General features: G+C 41.5%; 1 protein-coding gene across 2 annotated transcripts in view; it reads right to left on the bottom strand.

Annotated features, from left to right (window-relative positions):
* Window positions 1–25,743, bottom strand: part of fto (FTO alpha-ketoglutarate dependent dioxygenase) — a 136,246-nt gene that overhangs the window by 93,858 nt on the left and 16,645 nt on the right. For both annotated transcript variants that reach the window (XM_077519722.1, XM_077519721.1), the window contains exons 2-6: window positions 16,417–16,494; window positions 14,960–15,956; window positions 11,334–11,456; window positions 6,566–6,645; window positions 5,765–5,908 (exon numbers count right to left, since the gene is read on the bottom strand). In XM_077519722.1, the coding sequence (XP_077375848.1) occupies window positions 5,765–5,908; window positions 6,566–6,645; window positions 11,334–11,456; window positions 14,960–15,956; window positions 16,417–16,494 (1,422 nt within the window). The remainder of the gene's footprint in view (window positions 1–5,764; window positions 5,909–6,565; window positions 6,646–11,333; window positions 11,457–14,959; window positions 15,957–16,416; window positions 16,495–25,743) is intronic.

The raw sequence follows: 25,743 nt of genomic DNA, 5'->3' as shown, positions 1-25,743 counted from the left end.
TTTAGAGGACGAGTGCTTTCTTCAGGCTGTTTATTGCCATATCCAGTTGAAGTTCAAACATAAAATACACTTATGAAGGTCCACTAGCTTAATATTAACACACAATAGGAAAACACCATAGGCAAACCATTTAAAAAAAAAAAAAAAGAAAGAAAGAAAAAGAAAAAAAGTTTCCCAACATGTTATTGACAATTTTTAGGTTGACTATCAAACTAAACAAAAACAGAGAATTAGTGTATTTAAAACCACATAACTTTGCCTTAAAGTCCACTAGCTTAATGCTAACACATAATGGGAAACGCCATAGACAGTAGTTAAAACCTGTTAAATTTTTGTTGGTATGTTTTGTGGGGCTTCAACGGATTCATGGTATTTCAATTGATTTCAATGGGGAAGTATAATATAAGATACAAGTGTTTTGAGTTATGAGCATTATGATAAAAAAAAAAATATATATATATGACCAAAAAACACGACAAATGCTTATCTGCATTAAGATGAGGTAATATGAAGACTTAATATTTTACTTGGTTCTCACTTATATAGGTCAACTTATTTTTACTTGTATGCCGGTGCAGAATGTCAAAATATTACTGAAGACACTGCCTGGAAAATTAATAAATATTTAAGATGGCTATGGCATTTATTTGCTTTCCTTTATAAAAAATAGTTTTTAAATTTGTAAAAATCGTAAGCTCGATTTTAAAGATTCCACAGGTTCCAGTGTTCTTTTTTTTTTCTGTACTATGTGATGTATTATCTAGTGTAGAGGCAGAACACAGAATCATCGCTCTGATCCCAGCAGGGATGACATGCAAGGACCGGGCCGTGTCGGCACCACTCCGAAGCCTCTCAGTGTCTCCATACAAGCCAGCCTTCAAAGAAATGTCATCCTTTATGCTCCCCCGTATCCACTCCCCTTCGATCACCGCGTCTCAAACAAACAACAAAGCCGTCGAGGCCCAATATCGGACATCCTTTCCTCCCTTTTCTGTCTTCTGATTGTCTGCCTGTCCTTCCGCTAGGAGAAAACAAACCGCTTTGAGCCGCAGTGGACTTTGTGGCATTTTGGACTGCAGCGTCCAGCTGAGCGCTACCAGGGTGGACGGGTGCAAAAGAAAGAGTTGTTGCGGTTGGTTTTTCCTCTAGTGGCTCCCCCGAGGCGGTTGCTGTCATCTCCGTAGGTGATGGACACACTAGTTATACATTAGTCACACGTTATGCCACCTGGCTGCCCACTGTGGCCAAAAAAAAAAAAGACAAAAGCTCTCCTTTGTTGTTTTTTTTCCTTCCATTTAATGAGGCACATTTTTTTTTTCTTTATGGTATTCCCTTAGTGAACCCGATCAATTTCCAGAGGGACGGAGGAGCCTGAGGTGGGAGCTGATGAGAGTTGAATCGATCTGATTTTGCCAACTTGTGTTTACTTTCCCCCAGAATGACCTCACAGATCAGGTAGAGAAAAAAAAAAGCCACACACACGCGTCACAACCTCATGCTCATGTGTAGCCTGGCACTTAAACAGCATATCTATCTATGCTAAGTACCACAACTTGTCCAATCTCAGGCCCAGTGATTTAATTCTAAAAAAATAATGGATTTTAGAGTGATATCTCTGACTCTCTCTAATGGATGACATTTGGGTTGAAGTGCTGCCTCCATGAATGAAAAGACAATCCATGCTGCTGTCTTTATGGTGGGTCAATTTTGTACCCCATTAGCTCCACCTTAGTTGTCAAACGTCTTAATAAAAATTATGGCATACCCACGCTGTCACAATTTCCAAAAGCGTTCCTTTAACTTCCTTACCTCAAATTAAAATCCAGAGATGTTTACGTTTATTAAGATGGAAAAAAATAGATCTATATTTTTTATAAGAGATGAACGTCAAATGTACAGTATGTTACATATTAAAGGCTTACATTTACAATCTAGAGCTAAAGACTGACAATTTAAATTTATCACGCACAAAATCATCAGATCCTTTTATGTTTACATTTTGGTCCCTGCAATAGCCTCAAAATATGCCAGTATTATGACACGATTGGTTTGCCTTTGTTTGTGCATTACAGCAAACAAAGGATGAACACATGAATTAAATAACAATAACTGTGTCAAATTGACGACTTCTGGCACAGGAGACACACATACACAGTAGGAGACACACTTTAAGAGATTACAACAAGATGTCATATGCCCCTCAGGTGAGGCGTTTCAAAGCCGAGCAAAGAGACCTTGGAAGGTCACGTGCGCACTTCCCCCATGAACATGTGTGTTGGGGGAAGAAGCTTGTCGTGCCCCCCTACACACACTTTCAATATTTACCAACATCATTAGCGAGGGGGGTCCCTGAGGGTGTTCTGTCACACACCCACCTGGGAGGTGCCACAGTAGCTTTAAATGGGACAAGGCATTTGTGTCTGGGATTAGCATTTCAAAGGTAAAACATGCATACGGCGGACGTGTGGTGATGCTAGTTTGGACCACGCCTTCAAGTTCAGTGAAGAACAATCAAAAAGTGACTACAAGGGGCTCTTTATATTAGTTCTTAATAGGGATGTAACGATAACGGCAATATTGTAATATTGCGAACTGCCGCAATATCGTCATGTCACAATATTAAAAGCAGCACATCTATTAAAAGTCAGGTTGATTTCCATTTGTGCAGTTCTAGCACCCTCTGGTGGCTAGCTTTTAGTGCAGTTTCATTTTTACAAGGTATGTTTTGGCCCTTCTATGTTTAAAATCCACGCTAATGAAGGGGATGAAGGGGAACGTAATATGCTTGTGAACCGACTCAATATGTGGAGGAACTCACTGTGTGTTTATGACCACTTGTTTTGTTTGTGGCCTGAAAACACCCATGCATTTTCTATCACCCTTGTGCTAATTAGGGTCACAGTTGGAGCTTATCCCAGCTGACTTTGGGCGAGAGGTGTGATAAAGATATGAAAAGTTTTTGTTGTTGCTGTTGTTGTTTTATTTTTTAAGATAAACTGTCATTGTCAATGCTGTAAATATAAAGGCATGTTGTGCAAGTTTACGTCACAACTACAGTAAAACAACAATGGCATGGCAGTTGTAGCCAGTCTCTAGCAAAGTGTACTGTTCCGATATTGCACTACTAAAATATGCCATTTTAACGCATATTATACAGTAAAACTCCGCCATTGTAGAACTTGACAGAAATAAAATATATCCAGCTCAGTTACAGTAAGTACATACATTAACATTCAAAAGTCCAAGGGTTAAAATAAATAAATAAATAAATAAAAAATACAAATCTGTTCTCAATTTACGTACATGGATAAATAAAGAAATTTTAAAATAAAAGTTCTCAAATTTTAAAAAAGCATTTTTGGCAATGCTTTATAATATGTATAATTCCTATCCCCCATTGGCCACTAGTTTACCTCACCATGTACTCCCACCGCCTCGTTAGCAGGTGCTAGCTTTGCCGTTAGCGCTTTCCTTTGTTAAAAGGGCCCACAGGGCGGTGCTCAGGTCAGGATGCCTGCACGTCTCAGGCTTGTTCACACTGCGGTCGTCCATGTCAAACACAACCTGCGCAATATGCAGCCTGCCGCACGCCAAACGTGGACCACCGTCATAAATAACACTGCTAACAATACATCATTTAAGTGGGTGTTCTGCTCTCGTGGGCAACTTCAAACAAATGGCCACATCGATCATTGCAAATGCCAAGAGGGGGCCCCAGCCAGCTCCCTCAAACACCCACCCACCATCACCTCAACACATACATTAACATGCAACTGCTCTTTTAAAAATAGCAGTTTGTTTCCGAGTAATTCTGCCATCAAAACTATTGAAAATGGGAATATTTTACTTAATTTAGGAAAATAACAGCCAATAGAACTGGAAAATTCGACATGGCAACAATTCTTTAAACAAGTACACAGAGGTAGCCTCAAAAACTGCCACTGATGTCTTAAAATTGGCGCACTACATACATCAATAAAATCTTTTTTTTTTTTTTTTTAAGTTAAATTTAGACAGAACCAGCAATACAATTAAATAAGTTATGATACCTTATTAACATTTTTAAGGGGGAGAAAAAAAGCCTGGTACAAAAAAAAAAATATCTTGACTTGAGATATTTAACCTTGGTTAGATTTTAGTTATTACAAAGTTGTACTCCTGGCGGGAGCAGGTTTTTGCGAATCTTGGCAAGCTAGCAGATGTTGCTAACTCAGCTAGCGTACAGAAAAAAAAATGCAGCCCTATTATTTGGCTGCACTGAATAATTAATATTGTCTGCAACCTTTAAACAACCTTACGTCAGACTCATCCGTCATGCCGTCCCGTATGGTTCCCGGGATGCTAGCGTTGGCCAGGATGTGCAGGCCTGGGGAGGCCGGGCGTGTGGGGGGGAGGGCGAAGAGGTGAAGTGCAATATTAACTATTCGCCTGCGGCGAGCTAGTGCAAGGGAGTCTCTGTTGACCCCGCAACACCCTGAGCTGGAGTCGTTCATTGTTGGGAGTGAAAAAGGGTTAGTGAGAAGCACCGGGGTAAGACTCCATCTTTAGATAACATATGGGGAGGCTGTTGCCGTACAATCCATCACAGGCTGGTGCAAATGAGAACAACCTGGACTTTTGAGGCAGAGTGGAAACAAGCAGCTAAGTGGAGGGAGGAGAGCAAGATCGTTCTTTTTCGGCAGCTTTAACATACTAGCGCAGGGCCTCCGGGCACAGTCCCACAATGGACAAGGAAGTGAGGGCATGTTAAACCAGGATCAAATGCATGTTTATGCTAAGCACTTCTTTTGATGCCACGTTGGAGTGTCTATTGCAAAAGTACAGGTCAGTTAACGTTTGCAAGACTCAAAGTAAACCACAAGTCGAAAATCACATTCTTGCTCCAGCACAGCGTCGGAGTTGACTTAATCACACACAGGCAAAATCGAGATGTGTAAGTCAATTAATGCAAATCCTCTTAAAGCCACTTTTAAACAATCAATGACACAGAATGACGTGAAATAATCCACGAGGTAAAAACCCAACATATGTGCACAACGTAGACATTTCAAACAATTAATGTGATCATTGTAGTTAGAAATGGTGTATTGCATTGCTTACTGTACTGTTACTGTACCCATATATATGTATATATATATATATATATATATATATATATATATATATATATATATATATATATATATATATATATATATATATATATATGTGTATATATATATATATATATATATATATATATATATATATATATATATATATATAAAGAATAAATACATCAGTAAGTGTTTATTTGCAAGTGATGTCCCCAACTTTTTATGCATTCAGTGCACAGTAAATCAATCAACCGCAACTAAAGTAAATGTCCTGTTGCTAATCAGTTCAGGGCGTAAGTTGTATTTTTCGGTACTGTAAAAACCCCACCCCCTACACACACACTAACACACTCAAAATTATGTGCAAACAAACAACATACGTCACTCAGACAGCTTTACTGAGTTAGTTTCCAATCTGTTTTTATGAGTAAAACAGATGTATTTTATGTTTGCTATTAATTTTGACAACTTTGAAGTGTTCTGTTTTCATTTGGACTTTGGAAAAAAAAAAACAGAGCCTTATTTCCCCTGGACTAAACAGCCTCCTTTGATTCCATGTGGTAAAACAATGCGACACCGGTGACATTGGCAGCTTTTCAATCATATAAAAATACGACATTCCTTCCACTCTGCGAAGTGATGCGGGGTTCACTACAAAACGCACGCACCTCGTTGTGGATCTCCTCGCAGTGTTGCATGGTGGCCGGCCTCAGGGTCTTCAGGCTGTGGGAGCCGGTCTCTGGGTCCGTGTGCAGGTTGGACAGGGCCTCCTGGCAGCGTGACTGGATGTAGGTCAGAGTCCCAGTGGAACACTGATGAGGGGGTTGGAGGTGGGGGTTTGGGCGGGCAAAAGTAACAAACAGTGTGATGCACATACTAGATGATGAACCTGGGTAGCACTTCAAGTTTATAAAATGCACTGTTGACAAGGTTGTACAATTGAAAAATTAAAGTCACTAAAGGGGAAATACAGTATTATGGAAAATGTACTTTTTAAAATTGTGTCTATATAAATAGTAGAGTCTTGAAGTCAAACATGAAGCGTAAACACACATACATTTTTTGTTATCTTCTTGTATCTAAAAATGCCCTATTGTGATTTAACAGTGGCACTAATTAACAATATACCAGCCTTAAAACACTCACAATTTGGTTACTACAATGGTTGAAGATCTGCAATTTCTAGCTGCCCAACTACCGTGAAGCACAATAACATCAAAGCTAAAAGGTAAGCGGAGCTGCAGTGTGAGAAGAAATTAGCGTTAGCTAGCAACATCCGAATTATGTGGTTTGGTGAAGAAGTGCTGACTGCAAAAATGAAAAAAATCGCTTTTGCCTCGTGAGCCTGGGTTGTTTGAGAACAAGTAGCTACTCACACAGTCGCAACGCCCTAAGTAACTATGCCAGCCGTCATCATGGTAGCTAAAGCCCATTGTTTGTCCAAATAGGTTTATGGGGTTTAATCTCACCTCAGCTACTCTGTGGGTGGAACTGAAGCGAGCGGCGTCTCCGGCGAGGATGCAGTGCTGGTGGGTGCTGTTCAGGTTATCTGGCAAACAGATAAAAGAACATGTTAAGACACCAAAGAAAAGTGCAAGGAAAGCTGTGGCTTTAAATAATTCAGTTAAAAAATAAAAATAAAAAAAAAGTTCAAAACGTCAAGCATAGATGTCCAGCGGAACACTGTGGATCTGCTACATGTGCTTTTTCTTTGGTTTCTTGTGGCATTTTGCACCACTTATATCTATGTTACTTCAGTTTTCTTGAGGTAACAGTTTGAGATAATAAATCAAACAGAATAAACAGACTTATTATATATTTTAAGCATGTATTTATGTTAAATTTGCACATAAACAAAGAGAGTATTAAACGTTTAAACAACAACCTGTTCAGCAAACGCATATACTATAAACCTTAATGCTAACATACGGTAATTATAGACCTTTCAGCAATGGCTAATTTAACACCTATGGAGCAGTAAAACAAAGAGAGGATAAAACAATATTTCCATCCATTTCCTATACCGCTTAGCCTCATTAGCGTTGCTGGACTCTTTCCAGGTAGACTTTTGGCGAGGGGCAGAGTAGACCCTGGAGTGGTCACCAGTCAATCTCAGTGCATACAAACAACAAACAAACTCTTTGCTCTGTTGGAACACTATCGCTGGAGCTCACTTGGGGTTTGATGTTGAAAGATAATGTTGCATATAGTTACATACATAGCTTTGGAAAGTGGAAAACTCAGTTTGAGTGTGGTCCAAAAGTCAAAATAAAACAAAAAGCACATAGAATGTACAATATACATACGTCAATGTGGCCCAAATCTTTGGGTATTGTGCGACAGACTGTGTTGGGTCCACACGGAGCAAGCAGCACTATAGTGCGGTCTCTTAATTAGCAAACAACACCAGATCACGCTCAATCTGTCGAAAACAGCAGCGCCATACCGACAAACATTTGTCCAATATCGCAGGAGCTTTACGGAGAGGCCTTACTGCTGTTTCCCGCCTATCCCGCCATGTGTTTCTTGTGAGTATAGATGTTCCTCAGTGCTGCCGTTATTTGCCTCATAGACCAATAATTAATTTAGCCGCGACAGGGCTGTCGATGGCGGCACATGTGCGTATTTACACCCGCCTGGAGCGGGGAGTACACCGTCTAATGCCTGCGATTTGAAAGTCAAACAGCCAAGCGCTTTGGGAGGACGATATTATTGTTTGGTGGGAATGGAGGAAGCGAGAAAAAGATGGCCACAAAGAAAACAACTTTGCCGCCATTTTTTCCCTCCCCTACTCTGATGAGATTGTGACGGATTAGGTCCCCGGGCGGAATTACTCGGCGTCTTTAAAACTGTTTATATCCAATAACAAATTATCTCCATCAATCTGCTCTTTTCTTGGCACGCCGGATGCGTTGGCGGCATCAGGAGGGGAGTTGAGGCAAACTCAATAACTGTAATAAGTATTTATCTTTCTTTCAACCCCTGCGCCTGCTGCCACTTGTCCTCCTTTTTCCAGAAAGCAGGCTTTTAAATATATTGGGTCAACTCATGTCTGCACCCGCACCCCGCTCCTCTGTGCATTGGGAGCTGGGAATCTGATTATCGAACAGGCCCGGTGTCAAGACTTGCATTGTTCCTTCTTTAACTGCCCAAATTCCATTTGGGTGGAGATGATGGTGATTCAATTTGCCTCCAGTGGCTCAGACATTAGCAGTCGAAAGGGGCCACCGGTAGACAAATGGTGTGGGAAACTAGGCATCACGGTGTCCGTCAGTTTATGACCGTCCGTCCATCCATCCATCCATCCATCCATCATAGTGCAAATGATTTGGAGCATATCCCACAGACTATGATCAAGAGGCGGGTTACACTCACGAGTGGTCGCCAGTCAAAACCATAAACGTATAGCTTAAATTCATCACATTCAAACCTACGGGCAATTTAGAGCCTTCAATGAATATGGGAGTAAGTCAAGCACAGAGAAAACGTGCAAACTCCACACAGGAAGGCTGGAAGTGAGATTCAAATCACAAGCCTGACTGAGTGCTAACCACTATTATTATCATAATGCAAAAACAAACAATATAATCATTGTTTTTAGAAAAAACTAACAGCAGAAACTAAACTACAATAGCACTCCTCCACCAAGGCCCAAAAAAATCCTAAACACCTTAATCTGGCTGGGTCCAATATAAGTGGACTATAACACCAAAAACGTGACAAGAAAGATAAATACTTACTGTGTTCTGGTCACACCTTATTTCAAGGAAATGGTCTAACCATCAAACAATTGATGGATTTATGGATGACTTCTTCACAGAGTCACACTAACAGACACCTCATGACGTCTCCTTTGCCAAGAAAAGAATAGGAACTGCTACTATACTCTATTCACACCTATGGACAATTTAGTGTCTCTTTGTGTTAGGAAAAATTGAGTCAAATTCATTTGAACCAGTGCTGTCCTTTAAATTGTGCAAAAGGAACCTTTTCATCTCTCCTTCACCAATGATGCCATGCAACAAAGGTTAAGGAAAGGTGGCATAATGATTAGGCGATTTGAATTTCCGATGAGGCCATAAGGTGAATCTAGCAATGCACGTTTTTAGAATTTGGGGGAGATCATGCATGGGGGGGGGGGACATGCAAAATCCATACAATGAAAGCCAATGCCTCCCTGAACCTTTCGACAACGAGCAAGACACGCTAATCACTTCTTCGCATCCCCACCCCGTTTCAATCTAACATCAGGAAAAAATTACTTTGCACACGGTCTTCTGATAGGGCGACATACAATACACGCCAACAATATTTCTTACACTGAAAAGTGAAAAAGTCCTGTCAGGAATGAAAAAGCACCGGGAACCTTTGCGTGTGAAACTCGTGCCAAGTACTTAATTCAGGTGGGCCGACAAAGCAACAGACGGCCGAGGCCCCCTGGCGCGAGCCACTATCGGCGCGCAGCAGTTGGGGCCTCTCAAGGGCGTGCTCACTGAGCGAAGCATAAATCCCTCACTGATCCGCGACAGTCGAGTCCCATTAGAACGGTCTGCGCAACGGCCCATCACTCTATTATCGGGGCCGGGCCTGAAACTGACGGTTCTATTGTAAATCTCATTGCTGCTAAAAGGAGGTCGGCTTCAAGCCCTGTCAAGACGAATATGAGGGACAGGCTGCCGCACTCTCAGGAGAAGAAAATGTGGTGTCTTCAAGGAGTTACAGATTCATTTAAAATAAATTCAATTATTAGATATCGTGCTTGTCAAAAGAAAATGGCCTGTTTGTCAGACAACCAAATTTGATTACCTAATTGATGCAAATAGTGGCTAGGGCTTTTCTTTTTATTTTTTATTTTCATTTTATTTATTTATTTTTATTTTTTTTCATTTTCTTGGGAAAATAATCAAGAATATTACTGGTATATTACAGTATAGTTTAAAATGTATTAGACTAGCACCCAATGTTTATTCCTGTGTTGTTCTAAATGAACACCACTGGTAATTCCACACATAATTTCATTTTTCACTCAGTAATAATACAGCAGTATGTCTAATATCTGTAACAACAAGTTTAAATTTAAAGCACTTCATGATGCCAGATGGTCTCATAATAACAAGTCATCTAATACATCTACTAAGCACTGAATTCCATACATTAAAAAAAAATAAAAATAAATAAAAAATTAAAGAACTATAAAAATGATAATCTAGGCAGAGCTAGCTTAATTTACCTGACAGAGATGAGTGGGTGCCGTTATTTTGGTTAGCAATGGAGCTCAAGTATGCATGTATGAACCATCTTGTCTATGATTTTGTTAATTATAGTTGCGAGTTAATTTCCCTGATGGAATGGGAGCCCTCTTTTTGACAAGTTTATTTGTCTTAAAAGCATGGCACATTCCACAACACAGTCCTCTTGCATGAATTAGATGATGCATGGATGCATTTTATTGTGAGAAGCCAAATTGCACTTTGTACTGTAACTACCTCCACCCAAGCTAAATGACAAAAGATTTCCATGGATTTGGATTTTAGATTTGTCCATAGGTGTGAATATGAATGGCCGCATATCTATATGTGCTCTGCGACACTGCTTGGTGTCCAACGGTCAGTTTGTCCTCATTCAGGTGACTTTTGACAATAGGTGGGTAGTAGGGTACACATTGGAATGGTGACTAATCAATCACAGCTATGGACAATTCAGAGTGATCAATGATTTTTTTGTTAAGGGAAAAGCTGCAATGCCAAGAGAAAACCATGCAAGCATGGGGAGTACATTTAAAATGAAAGCCAAAGTTCTGTTTTAAACCAGAAAATTCTCATGAGAACATAAAAAAGTAAAAGAAAAAGTCTTGGTATCGTTGACGACATAATAATCAGTGTGAATGTGTTTACTACCCAGTACAGCAGTATGACCTGAGCCTTAAACTTTGATTTACACCCTGAAACTTTCAGTCCATCTGTCTGGCTTCAGCAAATAGCGTTTCCCTAACCTCTGCTAATGCACTCAATTTCATGGAACTTAAGTTTGCAGTCGCTCCCGCACACATTCACAACCCATCAGATCACTTTCACCAGCAGTGAAGTTTAAATGGCGAGAATAGAACAAAAAGCAAGTGAATTACATGGTCATGGCTGCAGGTATGGGTCATTAGGGAGTGAACGCTTGAAAAACAAAACAAAAAAAGGTTTCCAATGTGGCTGCATGGCGCATGTGTGTGTTGTTGAGATTTAGTACCTCTCATATAATAGCAGTCTCCAGACTGCAGGGGCAGCATCAGGCCAGGTGTGTGGATGTCCCAGGCCACCTTGAGCCCGATCCTCCAGCTCGCCTTCTCACTGCTGCCCTCACTGCTCTCGCCTGTCAAACACAACACGGTCCGACATTACGACACACGAGTACGCTCGCATTTCAGGCAGTGAAAAGTGCCAAACTTGAAATATAAACACACAATTACACAGCGTGCTGTTTTATTGTGTTACAGTACCCATTCTAAATGTGAAGGAAAGTAAAGGCAGAACCAATAAATGAAGTCAGGGTTCAAATTCAAGTCGTTTGTTAAGAATTTTTTGTTAGCTGTAAATGATACATTTTGAGTGAAAGCACTTTATTTGATGAATGTGTTTTCTGGTGATGGAAATGACGTGATAAATGTTGTAAGAAATATTTATTTATTTAACAAATATATGACAAGTTTCATGACCAAATATTATTCAATGCTCAATGAGAAGCATTCATATGTTGGAAATTTGTTTCTGTTTTTGAGCGAAAAATAAGAGAAAACAGGAAAAAAGATAGGAGGTCCGCAAGTTACAAACATCCGACTTACATTCATAGATACGAACAAAATAATTGCTGACTGACAATGCCTTGGTGAGCACCTGCCTCCCCAACAATACCTTCCACCTCAGCAGCCTCACCTGAACTTGCACTCTGAGAGGAACCCACCAAAGTCTTAAAAAAAAAAACAAAAAAAAAACATTGTTGATCTCTCCGATGACAACTCTGCCTATCACCAACAACATCTTCTACCTTTGTCTTAAGTATGCACATCAATTTCAACATCAACTGTGGTGCTTGATGACGTAAATTCCCCATGAAACCAATAGTTGAGGGATGGTTTTTGTATGGTGGACTTCCTATTTTTGACAAAGTTATAAGTATTTTGTGACACCTCCTGCACTTGCTTTTCGTCAGCACCACACTACAGTATTTTTTATGACCTCAAATGCCATTTATATTGTAGACTTGAAATTGAATATGCAACGACTTACAAAAAAGATTTGCTTCAGTCTCTCAGAACTGAATTGTGTTTGCATCTTGGGGACCTCCAATACATGTTTTTTATTGAACAATGACATAATGCTATAAGAAACATTTTTATATACACATATGGTTTAATGTATTTCTCCAACAAGCCAACTGTTCAATCGGTTTACTTTGAAATAAATACCCTACAAACACTTTTGAAGTGCTCCATCCAAAATGCATCCACTTCTGCAATCTTAAAAACATACAACTGATATCCCTATGAAATTCTAGCACAATGCAATATCCACATCTTTGGAGAAAGTCGGGACAGTATGTGTTGTGGGGTAATCCTGGCTGTCTGCACAAGATCGTTACGCTATCATTAGGGCGTGCAATAGGACACTGTTGGATAAAAGCCTCAGCTTGATGTTGTGCAATGAGTGTTATTGGATGGTGGCTAGGCCATGATGTTCCTGTTTCCGTTCACAGTAAGCACCTGCACTGTTCTACCCTCTCCTCGCTGTTCTTACGACGGCATGCTCAGAAAATAAGATTTAACCTGGCTGGCCGACACCCTTCAGCACAAATCGATACTAAAGTCTTTTCGGGGCTCTTTGCCCCGCAGCTGCCTTTTCCTTTTTGCTCAGCACGGATAAATAGTAACTTAATTTCCCGCCATTGTGCTCTGAGAGGCAGGTAATGACAGAATTCCCTAAGGCCTCGGCAATGGTGGAATATCCGCCTCTGTGTGGGTTAAAACACTGCCACAGAAGATTCCTTTGGATCTCCGGCTGTAGTACAGTTGGTTCCCTTAGGCGACCAGCCGTCTGAACATGGAGAAGCCGTATGCTTAAAAAGAGTTTAATTTCTTCATCTTGGTCCTGGGAACACTCGGAGTCAACCGCCGGAATGAAGCTCTGGTCAGACTTTGGTGTCTGCAGCCTGGAAGCGACACAGCTGCAGTGTGGTGAGGTGTTAGGCCGCCATGTTTTGAAGGTCTAAATTGAAATGGCCCGTGGCAAATGGTTGAAGCGGAACGCTCCAGCAGGTGTTCCTGCTTATGACACCCCAGTGAAGGAAAAGCAGCTGTAGACCGTGTTTGACGTTGCACCTGATTCACTGGAGTTCGACTTGACTTGCTCACTTACACACACACACACACACCTGTATCTTCAGCCATTGCACTTGTTTGCCTTTCAGACTTGTACAAGTGTCTTGTGACAACCTCTTATAGGGACATCATTCAAGGTTTTTTTTTTTTTTTTTTGAAGACTGGCTGGATGACCAGTCAAAATATGTATTGGAGATTTATCAATATTGATATTGTTACCATACCATACCAAACCATACCAGACCGATTTCGTTACAACTCTTGGTTTGGATCCTTTTAAGTCGGTAACCCATGTGAACACTTATTGTTTTCTTCTCTTAAATCTGATACACTGTGACACAGTTACCGCGTAAAGATAATCTGGTTGATTTTGAGCCCGATTACGACCAAAGTCAACAAAGTCCTGATATTTGATGAAGATTATCCTGACAAATAATCCTGTGGTGTGTTGTTAAGAGTGATTTATTAACAGGTTATGAATGTCGTGAAATAAATTAGTTTACACACCGGCAAATGAATACATCATATCATGTGGCACAAAAAGGCACAATTTTTTTCACTTTTTTTTTTCCCCCCAAACGTATATGTACAGTTATGGAGCCACAACACTGACAATAAGATTTGGTATTGGAAAAAAAAAATGTCATTGTGGAAAAAGCTGCATTGGCATTGAAACAAGTATTGGCATTGGAAAACAAGAATTGGCATTGTAAAAGATTGTATTGAAAAATAAAATACAAAAATTGAAAAAACACTATTTTCTTTCACCCAATTTTTTTGTATTATGATGTCTTTTTCAATGCCAATCTGCCGATTTTTTTACGCTGCACTAGGGTTTAAAAACTGTATAAATCTACCATAATAATTTTAGGTGTTACACTATACTATACGGTTTTTGTCAGGAAACAAGACAAACTATTCACCATGACCGTCCTGCTCATCCATAAATTTTTTTTGCGTGTGCTCTAGAAAGCAAACTTCTCTCGTCGAGGCGCTCAAGTCAATCAGCAAATAATATCAGCTCCTCAGATAGCGCGCATCCCATGGTTAGGAGATGTGGTTTTATCCATCCACTACAGCTGAGAAACACTTATCAAAGCAAGGTTCATTATTCCCTATCAGATAATTGCGCATTGATCATTTCTCGGGGAAATGATTTAGATGAGATGTGGCGTGTGTGATAAGGCCTGTTTGTTAAGGCTGTGCCATTGAACTTGGATACCGATGTCTGTGATCTAACGATAAGGCTGTCAGCAGCGAGCCGTTGATGACATTCGCTAATGCCCTGACACTATCACACAGATGAATCTGATGGTGGCTGCGCCAGAGGCCCGCATCTAACAGATGCTGCCGGGTGCCATAACACGTAAGGTTAGCAGCATTTGATCCACTTGAAAGCGACGCAGATAAGTTGACGGGTTATTGTTGTGATGGATCTCATCGCCGGTGTGATGGGATGTAGATAAAGTGTCCTGTCTAATTAGAACACAGTGACACTTACCTTTGTCGTCGTGGCAGCTGTAGCTGTAAACAGCCACTGGCGAGTGACTGATCAAGTTCTCGTCATGGTGCCACCCTACAGCCATTTTCCCCATGCCGTAATAGGGCTCCTCTTTGAGCTGGCTCATGGCTGCCGGGTCCATGTAGTTGAGTAAGGTGACATTGAACTTAGCTGATCCGGTGAATCCCCGCGGCGGGCTGGGCTCAGGACAACTCCCTGGCTCCCCCTTGTCTTCAATGTGGTAATCTGAGAGACTGTGCTTGAGATGAGCCACGTGGAGCTCCCCTCGGCCTCCTGTTGGGGAGACACCGGTGGTCTTGAGTACCAAGGTGGGACATTTTCCTTCATCGGTCGCTTTGGCCTGTGAGGATTCTCCCTCCTCACTGCTGTGTTTGGACGCAGTCTCCCACTCGCCTTCCCTTTTTAATGCCGAACAGCCTTCATCGCTGTGTTTGGACTCCACGTCCCATTCCTCGCTGTGCTTGGACTCTGTATCTACCTCCTCGCTCTGCCTGGACTCCGAGTCCCCTCCTTCACTGTTCCTGGAGTCCTCGCTGTGTTTGGACTCCACATCGGCTTCATCGCTTGCCTTGGTCTCTATCTCCTGAACCACCTTCGCACATTGTGCTAGCCTGTCTCCTTCTTTCAGCTGAGACACGTCCAAGCAGAAGAAGCTGTTGAGCTCCCACAAGGCTTTGCAGGCTGCCCTCAGACCTGGGTCGCAACAGTTTTGCCCTTTAACTTTAACCTCAGTATCCTCGCTGTGCCAGGGGATGGCAAAGAGCCGAGTGTCCAGGTATCGGTACGTATGGCCCGGCTCACCCAGCAGAGCCCGCGACACAGATGTGAAGACGTCCCGGTCCCGGACTCGGACCAGATCCCTCAAGAGGCAGCCCTTCTTGCGCAGGGTGAGCAGTGCGGCCTGAACTCTGCAGTGGAGCTCCGCAGGCAACGAGCAGGCTCTCCTCAGAACCAGGCCGGAATAACTGGAGTCCCACTGAAAAAGAGAAGATGCTGTACCACAACTACAGTATCTCGTTCCTGACTAGGAAGTATAGATCAGCCCACGAAAAGAATGCATTTTTTACCTCAATGCGATTGTGACGAATAAACTACCTCAAAAAGTGTATGAGAACATCAGGAGTATATTATAAAACAGCATGGTAAATGTGTACTATCAGACGGTACTCTGTTTATGAAGAAGTTCTGCTCCAACCAAAATTTGTCAGAACTTGTGATAGTCTATCATTAACCAGTGCTTTGTTGTGCCACAATTTTTGACGAGCCTGAGCGAAGCAGCAGGATCTGCAGCAGGATCTCATTCTAGAAATGCTGATTGGTTGTCTGGCACACAAGGGGACTCTTACTTTATAGTTTGGGACTAGATCCAGTCTTGAAAGTTTTCTGACACACCTCGTAGCAATCATAAGCATATAAAACCAATGTTGCTGACTCACCAGTTGCTGAAAGCCCTGATCAGAAGGTCCTCTATAGGGAATCTTTTGGTCTCCCAACTCCTGTAGCAACTTCCTCTTCTGTAAAGCAAAAAGGCCATACATTTAGAACAAAAATTGAAGTAGGTTCCGTAACGACATAGAAGTACTCTAACATATAAAAAGTCTAGTGTTTGGGTTATATTTTGAGCCCATCAAGATAGACAGGCAAAAACAGAATCACTGGTTCCTAAATTACTGTTTTTAAATGTAAAAACGTTTCCAAATGGCCATCATTGTATCACACAAACTAGTCACCATTCATTTTTATCGTGATTTTTTTATGATTTAGTGAGGGCTGCCAGTGGGGCTCCGAAGAACATTTTTTAAATCAACTTCCACAGAAAAACACCAACCTATTCGGGGAATCAAAGTATCTTGCAATGGTTCACATTCCGCTCTTTACCCATAAATCTAACAAGGACAGGGATGAAAAATCTATGTATATATGTAGACAAAGTTTGTACATGATGTGTTCATAGTTCGGTTCAAAGATCATTCGTGACCTGCAGCTGCTCATCTGGCTTTTTACGTCTTTTGAGGGTCATACATGAAAGGCCCATGCATCAATCTCCGAGCCTTGGAAATAGTTTAAGGAAAACCCAACATGTATATTTTTCATAGGCATTTATACTTCAAATTTCCTCTGACCTAGTATTGGCAAAGACCTCAAGTAGTCATGTAAGTGTGAAATACAGCGGAACCTCCAAAGTGGAACGACTTAAAACTCTGAGAAGTTCGACCAGACTACATACAGAAACCTGCAGTAGAAGTAGCATGAGACAGACCCACACCGTCAAGATAGGGGTGTAGCAATTAACCAGTTTTACGATTAACCGTGGTTTTTAAATGTCAGGATTAAATAACCGCAGCCGTTCAATAACGCCGGTTATGTCCGCTCACGTGAGGCGCAAAATGAGCCAGTTCATAGTTCTTCCACACGGCCCATTTAGTGGGCGCTAACAACACAGGGCGCAGCTTTGGGGAGAGTTGCGTACCCGACGGCTGTGGGTAGGGTTCCGAGGCAGCCGGGCTGCGCTGGCAGCAGCAGGGGGCATCCCCGCGCTGCCCACGGCCGGGCCTGGACCAGGTTCAGTGGACGTGGGGAAAGGGGAGACTATAATCATACACCAAAATCTGAAACCATTGCACCCATATGTCAACAAAAGCTAAGTCTAGCGGCAGTGGAAAACGCTAATATAATTCTTGATCTTTGGATTATTTTTAATGGAATAATGTCACAGACATCTTCTAAAGAAGCTGTGATGGGAACATTTTAGACTGTGGTTGGGAACAAATCAGAGGCCGACCAGCATTACAACCTGATTATGTTTGAAGATTTCACTGTAAAATGTCACTAAAACATTTGTGAAGATGAGGTTGTTGCCTTTAAAGGAATCAAATGGATCACAATAAAAAGCAACCGGTAAACATGGCATGAGATTTTTAACAGCTTGGTGAATTCACCTTGAGGGCTGAATCTTCTACTTTACGGCTGAACAACACAACGCATGCTGACAGTTTTCTTAAAGGATGCACATGAGTGTGCAGGCCGGGGGAAGAAAAAAAATGAAGCAGACTTGAAGACAGTTTGATTCTTGAAAAACAAAACAACATGCACTATTCATGGCCGAAGTACGTTCAAAGGCCGGCTGGAAGACAACTGACAACTTGACACACATTCGTCTGTGTCAAATTCTGCCTCGTGACAGAAACTGACGGTATTAAAGTGAGGCGGTAAGCCAGTGTTGCGTGTGTATCCTTTTGTGTGCACACATACATATACGGTATGCATATATAGCTTCAGTCTGTGAAATGTGTACAGAGGCACCAAAGTGTGCTTTCATTCTGTGACTTAGAAGTAACGTGCAGTCAGGACTAGCAGACGAGGCAGTGCCTCAACCCCGATCGCACACAAGTGCGGCTGTCAAGTACGCGTCAAATACATCAAGCTGCTTGCAAATTCCACGCAAAAGAAAGAACTTGCCACGAGATGGACTCTGGACTTTTTAACCAAAGTACCAGCATGTCTGTCTGCGCCGTTTTGGTGTAAGCACCTGATTGTGGATGAAAAAAAAAAAAAAAAAAAAAAAAAAGGACCCAAGAAGCGAGATTACCAATCCAATAATAATGCTTCACGGTAGCCATGCCAACCGTCTCTGCATTGAATGATATATCAGGGGTTTTTTTTTTTTCCTTCTCCATCCTGTTTTAATCTCTCGCTTGCTTGATGGGATTATCCCTTCAGCCGGACTGTTTATCACAGAAAAACATATTAGGTAGAATAGGACTCAATTGGTTTGCTTTGATCCTAGCCCATAAGAGATATCGCATTTTGTACCTTTATATATTAATTTAATATATTTCCCCCAATCTGTGACATATAAATGGACACTTTCTTCAAAGCTTTCAGGGTAGATTAATGTCCGGTTTTTGGCATTGGCGGCTGAGAATAGCCAGATAGCTTGGCCTCTTTAAAGGATAAAAAAGCCTTTTGAGTCTAAGTCGTGGGTACGGCTGAACACACTGAATGTTGTGTGCTTTCTGCAGGAGGACAAGTCAATCTCATCTGGCTTCCCTTAATCAAACTAATACATCATGAACTGCAGATACATGTTAGAATGAGGCCCGGGGATGACTTCATAAGTAGAACTGACACACTAGTTCATTACTCTTGCTTTATTGAGATGGGTTTTCTTTATACTCCACCAAATAACTTATAGTATAGTAGAACCTCAAGAGTGAAATGCTCCCGAGATCACATAATTTGACATTATAAATGATTTGTAATTCAAGAAACATTTTCATCAGAATATCACAAAGGATTAAGAATTTAACACTATATATATATATTTTTTTTTTTTGTAGCCTTGCTGAAATCGGCCAGCAATGTATCTTAATTCATGCCTTCACACAATGAAGGGGTGGTCCTGTTTCATGCAAATTAGCCACTGCTCACACTGCTCCTCCTACCCATAGATATCAAAGACTAGATGCCTCCTCCACACTGCTGGCCAATGGTACCGAACGTCCGCACGGGGCGGCCATCTTGCCACAGTCATCTCGCTCCGTCTCTCTCATTCATTACTACGTTTTTAATCATACTTCCATTCATCCATCATCCATCCATCGCTTATCCAGGGTCGGGTTGCGGGGACAGCAACTTTAGCAGGGAAGCCCAGACTTCCCTCTCCCCAGCCACTTCAACCAGCTCCTCCAGCGGGATCCCAAGGCATTCCCAGGCCAGCCGAGAGATAACATTTTCACTCGTGAAGGTAAAATTTCCTCACCGAAGGCTGACTTACTCATGCACACATGCAGTGCACACATCGCCCAGCCTAGATGTCAATTCATGGAAGAAGAATCCCTCAATTCACAAGCCAACAAAAATTCAGAACAGCTCACTTTCAGACATATTTTCGGAAAGGGCCAGCAGAGGCTAACTAGATCACCCTGACCATCAAGAGATCATCAGTCAGTCACGTTGACACCAACATCACTTTACACCCTGAATAACCGAAATTAAATTATTTTAAGTTTGTGGAGGAAGGCCAACACAGGTGTAAGGTCAGCAACCATTAACTACAGAACTTCTTTTGAGGCGACTATCTATTGCAGGGGTAGCCAAGTTCGGTCCTTGAGAGCCCCTATCCAGCCTGTTTTCCACGTCTCCCTCCTTCAGCGCAGCTGAATCTAATGATTAGCTAATCAGCAAGCTTTGCAGAAGCCTGATAACAATCCTGATCATGAATCAGGTGTGTTAGTGGAGAGAAACATGGAAAACAGGCTGGCTAGGGGTTCTTGAGAACCGAATTTGGCCGGCCCTGATCTATTGGATGTCAATATCAACTGGGGAAAAAATGGTATTTGCCTGGCATAAACCTTTCATCATAGCATGATGTTGGGTTTGTGACTTATAGTCTTTGGCTGTAGCTACCCCTTGCTCTGCTCCAGCTCCACCTTGCTGTCCAAATACCTCTCAGTAAATCAGAAGACAAATCCAGAAACCAAGGGATGATGTCACTGTGGACCATTAAAATATCTAGAAGAAAGCTCAAGAGGTGACGCAATATGAGAGACAGCTGCGTAAAGGAACTCCATGTTTGGACAGCACACCATTGGTGCTTGTGTGGCACCCATTTTAGAAAGCACTCATCTTGTGCAAAAGTGACGGAGAATCAACAGTTTTGACAAGTGAGCTGTAAAACTGAAGAATGAATCAGAGGGGCTGCCCGTTCGCATCAAAGGCGCTTCCTCCGGGGTCCATTTGGCACCGGATCGCAGAATGTAGGCAGGCGGTGTGAAGCAACTCCGAGAACAGAGAAGGTCAGTGGTCAGTCACCATCTGCACACATTCCTGTGTGTGTGACAAAAGTCTCTAGATTAGCTTTGATTCCATATTTGAACTGAAATCAAGGAGGAGTGAAATAAAGTGGAAGCTGGAAGTTGGTGGTACCGTTGAAACTCTAAAGTCGGAGTCCAATCTACCGAATATGTATGATTTTGGGATGTTGGAAGAAGACATAGATAGGTACCCAGAGAACACGCTAACCACTCAAGAAACATTTTTGTCTTTCTCAATCCAATCAAATCGGACAACCAATGGATTACAGGAAAACACAGTGTTCAACTTTAAAGATTACGGTTCATCTTTGACATATAAGTGCATCAACCATCCATCCATCCATTTTCTTGACCACTTATTCCTCACAAGGGTCACAGGAGCCTATCTCAGCTGGCTCTGTGCAGTTGGCAGGGGACACCCTGGACCGGTTGCCAAGAACTTGTAATTTTGAAAACAGTAACAAAAACATGTGCCCATGTGATAAAGACTGAAAATAGCACAATAATCCCTGAAACTACAAATAAATGTGACACTACTTGGTCTCTCGCCCCTAGTCGGTGTCACACTGCTGCAATGGATACCTAACAATGTGGCACGTTGAATTTTGAGGGGGATTAAACATTTGCAGAGCTGCAAATGTGTGATGAAAGGTGTCCATTTAGTCTGCTGTTTAGAAGCTAGGGCATGACCTACGATGTTTTAGAACCTGCTTAACATATAAACATGGGGCTGTCACACAAATAACAAACACGCAGACCATACACAGTGGTACAAAGACCTTGCAAGAAGTGTACCACCAGTAGTAGTTCTGGAGTAGAAATTGAAAGAATTTAAAGATCACAGACTGATCATTGTAAACAATGTTATTTGCAACCGAGCGGCATTCGACTATAAAATTCCTGGCAAGTAGTTTAGCACTCAGTGTGATGGGTAACTTGGTAAAGTGATAAATGACTCACTGGAATGCGATGGTGTTGACCCCATCTGTAATGTGTAACTAACTGTCCGTATAACCCACACCAGGAACAACTTATGAATATGAATGAGACTGCTAGTACGAGAGGCTGGTCTGATGGATGCTACCAGGTCGCTCTGAAAGTGCTTTTTAACCTTTGCGCCGAGTATCAATACAAATTGAAGGGTGTGCAGACACTTTGTTCTCATTTTTCTTTGTTCTTTTTATTTTTCAACACAAAGAGATTGTTAGCTTGAGAGTCATCGTCATCTTTATTTGGAAGACTCAACATACATTTAATGTAGTTCAGAAGTAGTTGGCTTTCAGTAAGGTAGTTCGATTACCATACTGCATGTTACTGTGGAACTTTTCAAATGTTTAAAGATCGAATAAAGTCATTTTCGGTTAAACAAGGATTGCAGCAAGTAGGGCAGGAAAAGTTTGGACTGACTTAATTGCTATTCTTCAAAAGCACTAACGGCATTTTGCTATAATAATAAGAAACTACATTTATATGGTATGGAATGCTTAACGTTTTATTTATTTATTTATTTATTTATTTATTTATTTAACCATTTATTTAATTTATTCATTTATTTATATTTGCTTTGGCTGGATCTGTACAGTTCGGAAACGTTTGTTTAAATGCTACTGGTAATTGTGTTGCATTGTTTGTTTTCCACATATTAGTCTGTTCAGCAATGCTAAGCTAATATCCATGCTTTCCATGGCGTTTTCTGGGACCATTGATCCTTCCAACTTCAACAACATAGTTGCCACATAGGCACATGTGTGAGTCTGCTCCAGTCTACTGTCTATCTGCGACAAAAGTGGCACAACTCTGTCTGTTGATTGTGCCATAGCGCCAGTAAACAACAGCAGCCAATTGTGGAAATAACAACCTTTGACAACTACTATACAAAGGGGTGCATTGAGTGGGCTGGAAACTATTTTTTGTCCATGAAATCTGGACTCCATTGGTTCCAGGCCCATTTTTGGAGGTTCCGCTGTATATTAATGCAGTTCATTCATGACTTTCTTCTTCTGGTCTTTGATCAATGTCATGTTATCTCCACACTGTCTCTGATTATTGATTTTATTGAATCAGTTGCACCCCTAAAAATAATATATTTTTGATGAATGGATGCAGAACATGAATGTTTGGGGATTGAACACTTTAGCACACTACCCCTAGACAGTGGATGTGTGCTAAAGAACCATTGTTCAACTTTAAAGTCTCAGATCAAGAAAGAAGTGTGGTTAATCATTTTTAAAGTCTGTTATGAGCAGTGGGTGCACAGGTTCATGGTGACAAATGGCAGACAGGCCGACGTTGACTGTTAATTGTTGTTACCGGATGGCGGCCACGTTGATCATTCTGCACGTCGGCAGGGGGAATGTGATCATTAATATTAGAACATTTCAATCCATCTCCCCAAACAAGACGGCCAGTCATTCCAGGCTGATGCTGGGCAGACCTTTCACGCCCTGTTTATAACACCAATCTGCAGACATTACCGGACCAGCGGGGGGTGGGAGGACCACTGCCGGTCATTAATTAGATTCCCGCACATGGAATCTCACACATAAAGACCGCTGTAAGTTGTAGTGCCCACCTCACTATGAAAAAAGGTCACCCATGCAACAGCCAACACTCATTACTGTGCCATAAACATCCAACATCCTCACATTCTCCCTTAGCCATGTGTTTGCTTTTTAGCCCAGGATACTTCCATTTCTGTCAGGATGGCTGCAAATAATGTTTATCTGACCTCATGTGTCTCCACTCTCCATCAAAAAAAAAAAAAAAACAGAAGTGGTAAAGCGCTGACTGCCACAGCCCACGACGCAAATGATTCCAATTTAGCACATTTGTTGCTAGATTTAGCAACTTTTCAGATTACGTCTAACTCAAAAATTTCAATTTAAACCATCATCTGATTGGTTGGTAAGCATAATCCAAGTTCAACTAGCAAATTGCATCTGTAGCAGTATGCACACATTATTTTGTACTGTAATGAGCATCTGATGTGAATATGATGCATATTTTTTTTATTTTTTTTGGTCATCATTAGTTAAAAATTGATTCTGAATTGCTCTGAAGGACATACATGATAAACTCTTGCATAGTCCACCACTGAAATTATCGAAATCAAAGTTACTGATTATTACTATTATTATGTTGTTGTTTTTTTAACTCGCCACACCTGACAACCATGCACAGGATCATTCAAACGTATTTAAATGCTCAAAGCCAGACACGGGAAGACTTGGTGCACAGACAGTCCATTTAAGCGCTTTTCACTGTGTCTACTATGTCAACATCTATTTCACACATATCTACGCCTCAAAGCGGGGAAATATGTTGCATGTGACCTTTAGCTAGTGTCAAATCCAGAGAGGAGATATGGAGACAGGGGATGGCGATTTAAGAGACGAGACGATGTATCCCTTTACATAACCTTTTCATTTTTCTTGGGGAGGTTGAAGGAGCCTACAATTGGCTGGCAACCAGTCCAGGATGTACCCGCCTACTGCCCAAAGCTGGCTGGGAAAGGCTCCAGCACCCCCGCGACCCTTGTGAGGAGTAAGCGGTTAAGAAAATGGATGGATGGCTGGATTGAAGGAGCATGCTCGATATCAAAAACATGATGACTAGATGCTTGACACAGACAGACAGTACTCACTTGGAGTGGGAACCACAGTGGCTCACGACAAAAAATCACAACTTAAATAAACAATATTCTTGCACATTATTATATACTGTGTTCTGTAAGAAACCAGAATCAGAATCGCTTTGTTATTGGATCACATGGTGCAACGAAATTGAATAATCATCCATTTGACATTATCAACACTTTACTACCGTACTACTACTATGTACACAATCACACATTCTGTTACTATGTTAGTGATAAAATGGTATTCTCATCTTGTCAACAATAAAGATGTAGCGTTGGCATACACGATATATCTATGAAATTGAAGAGTAAAAACATTATTATTCTACAACAAAGTGGAACAAAAATTGTACACCAACAGTATCAATAGCTTATACAGGTGTATCAATGGTACTGTTGGGTGGGAATTTTGTTTGGCTTTTTGACAACAATAACAATATCATGGTATATTCTGTGCATGAAAATGATACTGGAAAAAAAACATCACATTACACATTTAGTAATTCTTCAGACTTTAAATATATTTTCTTTTTCTAAAGCAAACAAATATTGGACAGCAATAGTGTTAAATCGTATCCTGGTAAATGCTCAACTGTCTGTGACATAAGAATGTGTGAATCGTAGGTAACGAGATTTAATCAAATCGACAGGATTCAAACTCCTTGTTACCACAAGAGCTGCTTCTAGGAGTTCCTTAATAACAAGTCCACGGCTGTTATCCGCTTTGCCCTAACTGTTACTTTTCACCCAGGCCATAATGTTCCCATTAGGATTATGTCGATCGGAGTAAAAGCTTTTTAGTTTTCACCTTCGAATTACAGCATGCTTTCATGAGGTCAGCTGTTTTCCATGTGGAATGGCAGTTTCTAATGCAGACACAGTCCCTTGGTATTCAGGCAGGGTCCAAAAATGGGGTGGATGTCAGGTGGAGATCAGTGAGAGGGATCAAGGGAGGAATGGGATAGAGAACAGGAGAGTTGATTGAAAGATTGTGATTAGCTGTTTTCGACGAGGGACCAGGGCCACCGAGTTGTTCTAGCTGGGCTGCCGCGCCTTGGGGTGTCAAGGAGAAGTCAGTCCTTTAGAGATCTCACTTGATTCCTCCCTCCCTCTCCAGCCAGCCTCCCCCCCCAAAAAAAATCAATATGATTGTGCAAAATGGAGCCCGAGCCCACGGGGGTGGGATGAATTGGCTGCGGCAAGATGTAGTCCTTGCAGGGAGGGTGACAGGTGCCCTCCAGCATGTCCCACAGGGGGTGTCAAGGACAGATCTAAGGGCCAGAGGACTGAGGCCGGATCTAAAACTGACC

Source organism: Festucalex cinctus, chromosome 4 (assembly GCF_051991245.1).
Source record: "Festucalex cinctus isolate MCC-2025b chromosome 4, RoL_Fcin_1.0, whole genome shotgun sequence".
Classification (NCBI taxonomy): domain Eukaryota; kingdom Metazoa; phylum Chordata; class Actinopteri; order Syngnathiformes; family Syngnathidae; genus Festucalex; species Festucalex cinctus.
This window is presented reverse-complemented; position numbering and strand designations above follow the sequence as displayed.